Source organism: Oratosquilla oratoria, chromosome 16, assembly GCF_046742065.1.
Source record: "Oratosquilla oratoria isolate Oo_2021 chromosome 16, ASM4674206v1, whole genome shotgun sequence".
Lineage (NCBI taxonomy): Eukaryota > Metazoa > Arthropoda > Malacostraca > Stomatopoda > Squillidae > Oratosquilla > Oratosquilla oratoria.
The window spans coordinates 37,354,901-37,363,344 of record NC_134792.1 but is presented as its reverse complement, the minus strand read 5'-3'; the positions used below and the strand labels follow the sequence as shown (position 1 = coordinate 37,363,344).

General features: G+C 38.2%; 3 protein-coding genes across 3 annotated transcripts in view; 1 reads left to right on the top strand and 2 right to left on the bottom strand.

Annotated features, from left to right (window-relative positions):
* Window positions 1–381: 381 nt before the first annotated feature.
* LOC143033621 (cuticle protein AMP2-like) lies at window positions 382–1,686 on the bottom strand. The gene is made up of 3 exons (XM_076199112.1): window positions 1,612–1,686; window positions 658–863; window positions 382–550 (listed from the first exon to the last, which is right to left on the bottom strand). The coding sequence occupies exons 1-3, from the start codon at window positions 1,684–1,686 to the stop codon at window positions 382–384; spliced, it is 450 nt and encodes a 149-aa protein (XP_076055227.1).
* A 175-nt stretch (window positions 1,687–1,861) lies between these two features.
* LOC143033620 (cuticle protein AMP2-like) lies at window positions 1,862–4,267 on the top strand. Its single transcript, XM_076199111.1, has 3 exons — window positions 1,862–1,915; window positions 3,816–4,024; window positions 4,126–4,267. Exons 1-3 carry the CDS (start codon window positions 1,862–1,864, stop codon window positions 4,265–4,267), a joined length of 405 nt encoding a protein of 134 aa, XP_076055226.1.
* Window positions 4,268–8,051: 3,784 nt separating this feature from the next.
* LOC143033619 (cuticle protein AMP2-like) overlaps window positions 8,052–8,444 on the bottom strand; it is a 1,263-nt gene continuing 870 nt past the window's right edge. Inside the window, exons 2-3 of the mRNA XM_076199110.1 lie at window positions 8,328–8,444; window positions 8,052–8,220 (exon numbers count right to left, since the gene is read on the bottom strand). The exon at window positions 8,328–8,444 is cut by the window's right edge and continues 89 nt beyond it. Coding sequence (XP_076055225.1) covers window positions 8,052–8,220; window positions 8,328–8,444 — 286 coding nt within the window. The remainder of the gene's footprint in view (window positions 8,221–8,327) is intronic.

Below are 8,444 nucleotides of genomic sequence, written 5' to 3'. Positions count from 1 at the left end.
TTTGTGGCAGTCACCTGAATCCGTTTAGTGTCGGACCAAATTCATTTTAGTTACGAGACAATAAGAAAGATTAATTCAACAATGTGGTAGACTTGTAGAAAATTCTTATAGGTAAATATCCATGATAATTCAATAGATAGTGCAAATGAATCATATGATGATTACCGTAAGTTATACATTTTACATTAACGTTAATCTTCAGCATAAATATTATCAATTTAATAGTCTACATAGTACTAATACTAATATGGAGTTCTCTCTTAATAAGTGCATAGGAAAGACAGAGACATAATTTTTCATGAAGAATGACGAAATGTCTTCTTTATTGAAATTTCAATTATTACAAAAATAAATAACTTGATTACAAAAACATTATCGAGTTTATTCGAAGGTGATTCCTGCAGCACGTTGTTCCTCTGCGATGCGCAGGAGTTCGGCCACATGAGCAGGAGCTGGAGGAGCCACGGGAAGGTGGACACCCTGGGGTTGGAAGCCGAACTCGTTGGCTACATAGCGGACCTCGATCACGTTGCCAAATTCGTCAGGGTAGCTATAAGAGAAGGCACAAAAGATAATAATAGTAAGAGTGCAAAGAGACTTCTGTGGCTATTCATTATCATTTAGGGTTAATTAGAAGTAGAGATTCTAGCATTTTACCTGAAGACTCCCTCAGCATTGCTCTGCCCAGCACCACCTGCGGCGGCCTTCTGAATGAATCTGATTCCATTAGCGGCCTCGAAGTCGCTGGCAGATGCACCGGCGACGGGTTCCTGACGAGTCTCAGCGATAATGGGGATGTGGACCTGCTCCTCGCTGGAATCAAAGTCGGCTGAAGCGATGGACACGAGTGCGATCAGGATCATCTGTACGGATGGCAGTCAAGAATATGGTTCAAATAAATATTATCGGAAGTCGAATTTCTAAGTGATGATCCTTAATCATAATGACACAAACACAATTGATAAAACTTGAAATTATGTAAAGGGATAAACTTAAGCACATATACCGGTATGTGTGCATATTGATGTGTGTCTGTGGGCATATTTGTGTGTGTGCAACTGTATTTACCTAGTTGTATTTACCTAGTTTTATTGTACGGGATGGGGAGCTGTGTGCGTGTGTGTGTGTGTGTGTGTGTGTGTGTGTGTGTGTGTGTGTGTGTGTGTGTGTGTGTGTGTGTGTGTGTGTGTGTGTGTGTGTGTGCGTGTGTGTGTGTGTGTGTGTGTGTTACTAAATAGACTGGTGACATTACAAACAATAAAGGTGAAGAAGCAGTAAAAGATTAACCCGTCAAAGACCATATTTGACCAATATACAAACATATTTGACTGGCGTTTGTCAGAACAAAAGCAGTGTGTGTGCCAAAAAGGCCCACAAAGAAGTTCATCAATATTAGTTTATACATCTTTCAACCACTCTTGATCCAAAAGTTTAGATATAAGCTGAATAAAACTGCCTAGCACTATGTTAAGATATCTAGATATACCTTGAATAAACTAGCAACCCCCGAAAAAAGCAGATCAAATATAAGCTGAGCTTATGGGGTAGCTTAGCGCGTGTAGTAAAGAAATGTTAATTTTTTAGAAGCTAGTTTTGGTCTTCCACAATTACTGGTCGCTTAGGAAGGTGTGTTGAGATGTACATTTCAGAAACCTGATCAATGACTCTGATCACAACTTCTAGCATAACAAGTTATTGGACTAACTGTGATAAACGAATAATACACAAGACTCTTACAAACTTCATGTTGGCGATGTAGAGGGAGCTGCAGGAATGCATGGGAGATCTGGCAGGACGCAGTCTTTTATAGTTAGCGTGTGAGTGAATGAAGGGAGGGCAGGGGAGTTGAGGGATTTCGACTATGTCGTCTCCATGTGTGGCAAGGAAACTTGTTCTCCTAGATTTAAATCTACTCGTGAGAAATAAGCTGAATTCGAATTTCTTGAGTCAGTTTTCAGATTTTTCATTTTTTTCTTATTTACAAGGTATATAAGAATCTATGCCACTTGTACTTGGCGACATACTTATCAAGAGACTAGATTCAGATCTAGGTGAACAAGTTGCTTTCCAAGACTGTATGGTCGAAACCCCTCTTTTTTCTCTCGTTCATTCTCCCGGGAACTGTAAAAAACCGTGGTCATCAAGTTTCCCCATGTATTCCTTTAGTTCCCCCTACATCACCAATATGAAGCTCGTGAGTATCCTGAATACATACATTTGTTGAGGTTTGTCCCATACCAGAATCTTTTACACCCTAATCATAGTTGAGTCTGTGATTAACTTTTTTGAAGACTTTTACGAATTGCAAACAAACATCTATTTCTGTAAACTTAACATGCCATCATACTGGAAAACAAAACCTTTTCGTATAACAAACATGTTTATACTATGTACTGATCTATTGCTTTACTTGATACTCATTTACCAGAATTATTAGGCGGGATGTTACCGGCCCATTGAGTTAGGAATCTCTTTGAAACTCAATACATTACAGCTCCTCTATTTTGTACTTTAAGTTTTTTCAATATGCATATAGCAAGTCATCAAATATTGCAATTAGAACTTCATATTTTTATATTTTTTAAACCCACTATGTATATATGGAAATTGTACCACAACTAACACGCTTCAATCATTCATTTACTATTTCTCAAAGGGTCTCATTCAAATTGATCCTTGAGTTATTCGTGTGGTATCTATATCATTGCAATGAAATTCTGTAGGGTCTAGAAAGATGTATCTTATCATTATCAAAGCATATAGGTCTTATCTTAAATGCAACCACGAAAAGTTTATGTATCCTACGACGATGTCATAATTTCATTATTGAGTCACAAATTAAAGTAGACTAAATCTGCATTAAGACACCTGTGAAAATTTGACACAAACGAATTTTAACGTACCTCCGGTTTATCGAAGAGATATGTTGACATATTACACAATTAAAATTTGTCGTATACATATATACAAATAATCTCTTATTATGTTTTTACATATCGGTAAAATAGTTCTAATTTATTGGATGCTTTCTGTAATCTAACGCACAAACACACTCACACACACATACATAAACACACACACACACACACACACACACACACACACACACACACACACACACACACACACACACACACACACACACACACACACACACACACACACACACACACACACACACACACACACACACACACACACACACACACACAAACACACACGTGCATACACGGACACACATACAAACACACACACACACACACACACACACACACACACACACACACACACACACACACACACACTTACACACACACACACTTACACACACACACACACACACACACACACACACACACACACACACACACACACACACACACACACACTTACACACACACACACACACACACACACACACACACACACACACACACACACACACACATACACACATATACACACATATACACACATACAAACATACACACACACACACACACACACACACACAAACACACACACACACACACACACACACACACACACACACACACACACACACACACACACATACACGCACAAACACACAAGCGCACGCACACACACACAAGCGCACGCACACACACACACACACACACACACACACACACACACACACACACACACACACACACACACACACACACACACACACACACACACACACACACACACGTACAATACAATATATGAAGAACACTTCCACTCGTAATCAACCATGTAGGTTTAGATTTTCTGATGTTCATTTGAAAATCTTCCCTCCATTCTTCAAGCTGAATTTCGTTACTGCGCTTCTGGCTTTCGCCACCGCCGACTTTGATTCCCGAGAGGAGCCCGTCCACATCCCTATAGTAGCCGAAACCCGACAAGAGCCCGTCGCTGGCGCCTCTGCAAGCGACTTTGAGTCTGCTAACGGAATTAGATTAATACAAAAGGCTGCCGCTGGTGGCGCTGGGCAAAGCAACGTTGAGGGAGTCTTCAGGTGAGACCTCGAAAATTATTTGATATCAACCTCGTATAGTGAGGAACAAATAATGCATTTCAGTTATTGCATCTAACACATTTTTCTTAGTTTGTCGGCAGCTACCCTGACGAATTTGGCAACGTGATCGAGGTCCATTACATCGCCAATGAATATGATTTCCAACCTCAGGGTGTTCATCTGCCTGTGGCTCCTCCAGCTCCTGCTCATATGCCCGAATTACTGCGCATCACCTTTGAATAAATTCGACAAATCTTTTTAGCTAGCCTGTTTATTGTTGTTATATTTCTTGAAATCACAGAAAAACGTATATTTGCTTATATCTTGTGTTGACTTATCCAATATAACTTTATACCGGTCCAAAGAACACAGTATAATTCATTATATAGAAACATCATTATTGGTTATTATTATTCATCTTCACATATTAGCCTGTTTGAAAAAAAATGAAACATCTGTAACTCCTTTTCATGTGTTGGACTTCACAATAACAAATACTAATTCATTACCAGTAACTGCCATTAACCCGATTGTCCGAGCTCTTAGGGCAATGGTAACTTTTAACAGATCCTTTTTTCTTCTGCCATAAGATCCCCTCATTGCTTTTAAAAGGAATTTGGCTCACTCTTCTTTGTTAATCAGCATCTGTAATATCCTTAGTGTACTGATATACTGATGTCATCTCACTCTGGTCAGGACATAAACACACGTGAAGTAGTCCCTGCCTTTTCTCTCAGGCACAGATACAAACTTTGTGCATCTCAAAGTTTTACAGCAGAAACATTTCCCATTACGTGGTCAAAGTCATAGTAGATATTTAAAGTTACCTTCTTGCTCTAACAATTCAGCATAAATCATGAATGTAATTATTTCATAGAAAAAAAAATAATGTTTCATATTTCTTGATATTCTTAGTGGTCCTGGCAAGTGCTTCTTCAAAGAAAAGACTAAATTTCAAAGCACGTTTCTATTGATAGCAGACTGTAAATTATATTAAGTAGATTAGAGAACATACTGGGGTAAAATGAATGCCGCAGGGGAAATGATAGTCCACAAATTCCTATCCTCTTGAAATGTGGCACAGTATAACTGCATTAATTGAATCCAATCAGTAAGATCCAATATCAGATCCTCTAGAGTCTAGATTATTCATTGTAAGCATAAATAGAAGAATAAAATTTGTAGCTAGAAGTCTTAGAATATGTTATTAGGATAGGAAATGTAGCATACATTTAGGAAAGGTCACATGGTGAAATGAATAGGAAAGGTCACAATGCATAATCAATTTGAAAACCACTAGGTATTTGTAATTTAGGAATGGTAAGGAGATATTAAGACATTGAAATAATACTGTTTTATGGTAATTTATGATTTCAGAACTTCTGACAATTAACTAAAGTGCAAAACTCCAGCCACCTAACGAAAAGAATCATACACTGCAATTCAAAGGAAATGTAGTTAAAGTTCCGTGCCTCTACAGGGATACTTCTTGACCGTTATGCACACACATGATCATAACTGTTATTCTGGCTGTCGCCCCCAATGACTTCAGTTATCGAGAGGAGTCCGTCCACATCCACATCTTAGCCGAAACGCGTCAGGAACTTATCGCTGGTGCCTTGACCCATGACTATGAAACGGGCATTCTAATTATATTTATACAAGAGGCAGTTGCAGTTAGTGCTGGGCAGAAGAACCTGAGGGAATTTTCAGGTGAGACACTGAAGAAGTTTCATCCTATATGGTGATCGACATCGATTCACAAAGTTCCTTTTTTCTCCTAATGAATTTTTCCTATATATTTACAGTCACCCTGACGAATTTGGCAATGTAATTAAGGTCCGCTATGTGACCAGCGAGTTTGAATTCCAGTCCTAGGGTGTCTCCTCCAGTTCCTGCTTATGAGGCAGAATTCATGCGCTCGTGGAAGGGTCTTCACAGGAATCACTTTCAAATAGGCTCAACATCATATTTGCATCCAACCCATCTATTTTTCGTTATAATATACGAATTCTTAATAAACTAGACATTTGCTAATTAATGTGCTGAATCACTATCTCTTCTGTCCTACATAAATCAGTGAAGTCATCATAAATTCACGCTATATAGATCACTGGAGAGATACACTATAGATAGATATTATTCTACTGTTATATCTATCTATCTATCTCTCTATATATCTATCCATATATGTATCTATATATCTATATATATACACATATATGCATTTATATATACATATAAATATATGTATATATACTGTATATATATATATATATATATATATATATATATATATATATATATATATAATATTTTGGTAGGTGGCCATGTTGTATAAAAGATTTCAAGAAATATACAGCGACAATGGCGGTGTTGAGTTTAGAGTGGAGCTGTCATTTCTCTCGAGCAACACGTTTCTGTGGTGGTTCCAAATATAAGAGAAGGTCTACAAAAGACTATGGGTGCGGTTTTCTCTTTATAAATTCACCTATACGTATTGGTTATTAAGAACAACAGCCAGCCCCCCAACCCTCCTCTACAAGAAGTCAACGTCGTGTATAAGTTTGATTGCCCTGTCGGTGATTGTCAGCACCGCACCTCCTCATACATTGGCATGACTTCTATGACCCTCTCCAAAAGACTCTCATACCACCTCCAGAATGGCGCCATCAAAACACATATGACAAAAGAACACAAAACCACCATCACCAGACAAACACTAAACGAAAACACTAAAATAATCTACAAAGCCCACGACCCCCTTCGCCTTAAGATGGCCGAAGCAGTGAACATATACATCGAGAAACCTTCCATTAACATACAACTCATGCCCACAACCACACTCCCAAGCAGTAGACGCACATAACACAAACAATAACACCCGTTTCCACAATCCACAAGGAAGTTGCTACTTCCACGTACGCAGCGCTACGGATCACGGCTACATGAAATGACCTCTCCCAGTGTTCGGCCAATGTACGGCCTGTATTTAAACCCTGTAATCACCAACTATTGTTACTCCATCCCTGAGGATGACCGAGTAAGGTCGAAATACGTATAGGAGAATTAAAAAAGAGAAAACCGCACCCAATGTCTTTTGGACACTTTCTCAGCTATTTGGAACCATCACAGAAACGTGTTGCACGAGAGAAATTAAAGCTCCAATATAAACTCAACAACGCCATTGTCGCTGTAGATTTCTTGAAATCATGTATATATATATATATATTGTAAATGACGTAACAATAAGACATTCTCTCCTGGTATATTGTACAAAACTACTTGTATCACCACTGATTCTTCTTGGTTTACCCTTTGGCAACTCCATCTCACAGTCATGAATCGTTCCATACCAGAGAATAAATAAATAAATAAAAAATGACATATATTGACAATGAGTTTGATCATGAATAGAATGAAAAGACAGTATAGATTCAATATCTAGATTAAAGTGATACTCAGCTAAACCAGATTCGTTGAGTCAGTGAGGTAAGAATGATTTTGTTATTTTTTAAGCTTTGGTTCCAGGTTAAAAGCCTGAAACTTTTTTTCCAGAAATATTTGCTTTCATTATGAAACATCTCCCTACAATTTTTGCTATTGTATAATATATATTTTTATATTATATGTTTAAAACTTCTTATTTGTGGCAGTCACCTGAATCCGTTTAGTGTCGGACCAAATTCATTTTAGTCACGAGACAATAACAAAGATTTATTCAACAATATGGTAGACTTGTAAACAATTCTTATAGGTAAATATCCATGATAATTCAATAGATAGGGCAAATGAATCATATGATGATTACCGTAAGTTATACATTTTACACTAACGTTAATCTTCAGCATAAATATTATCAATTTAATAGTCTACATAGTACTAATACTAATATGGAGTTCTCTCTTAATAAGTGCATAGGAAAGACAGAGACATAATTTTTCATGAAGAATGACGAAATGTCTTCTTTATTGAAATTTCAATTATTACGAAAATAAATAGCTTGATTACAAAAACATTATCGAGTTTATTCGAAGGTGATTCCTGCAGCACGTTGTTCCTCTGCGATGCGCAGGAGTTCGGCCACATGAGCAGGAGCTGGAGGAGCCACGGGAAGGTGGACACCCTGGGGTTGGAAGCCGAACTCGTTGGCTACATAGCGGACCTCGATCACGTTGCCAAATTCGTCAGGGTAGCTATAAGAGAAGGCGCAAACAATAATAATAGTAGGAGTGCAAAGAGACTTCTGTGGCTATTCATTATCATTTAGAGTTAATTAGAAGTAGAGATTCTAGCATTTTACCTGAAGACTCCCTCAGCATTGCTCTGCCCAGCACCACCTGCGGCGGCCTTCTGAATGAATCTGATTCCATTAGCGGCCTCGAAGTCGCTGGCAGATGCACCGGCGACGGGTTCCTGA

Bases quoted from the DNA above. Each gene is read 5' to 3' on its own strand.
- LOC143033621 (XM_076199112.1), bottom strand. From the start codon at position 1,686: ATGCTAGAAGTTGTGATCAGAGTCATTGATCAGGTTTCTGAAATGTAC. The intron at 864-1,611 runs GTAATTGTGGAA...CCATCCGTACAG, and splicing joins CACACCTTCCTAAGCGACCA to ATGATCCTGATCGCACTCGT. The intron at 551-657 runs GTAAAATGCTAG...CTTCTCTTATAG, and splicing joins AATGCTGAGGGAGTCTTCAG to CTACCCTGACGAATTTGGCA.
- LOC143033620 (XM_076199111.1), top strand. From the start codon at position 1,862: ATGTCGTCTCCATGTGTGGCAAGGAAACTTGTTCTCCTAGATTTAAAT. The intron at 1,916-3,815 runs GTGAGAAATAAG...CCATTCTTCAAG, and splicing joins TCCTAGATTTAAATCTACTC to CTGAATTTCGTTACTGCGCT. The intron at 4,025-4,125 runs GTGAGACCTCGA...GTTTGTCGGCAG, and splicing joins AACGTTGAGGGAGTCTTCAG to CTACCCTGACGAATTTGGCA.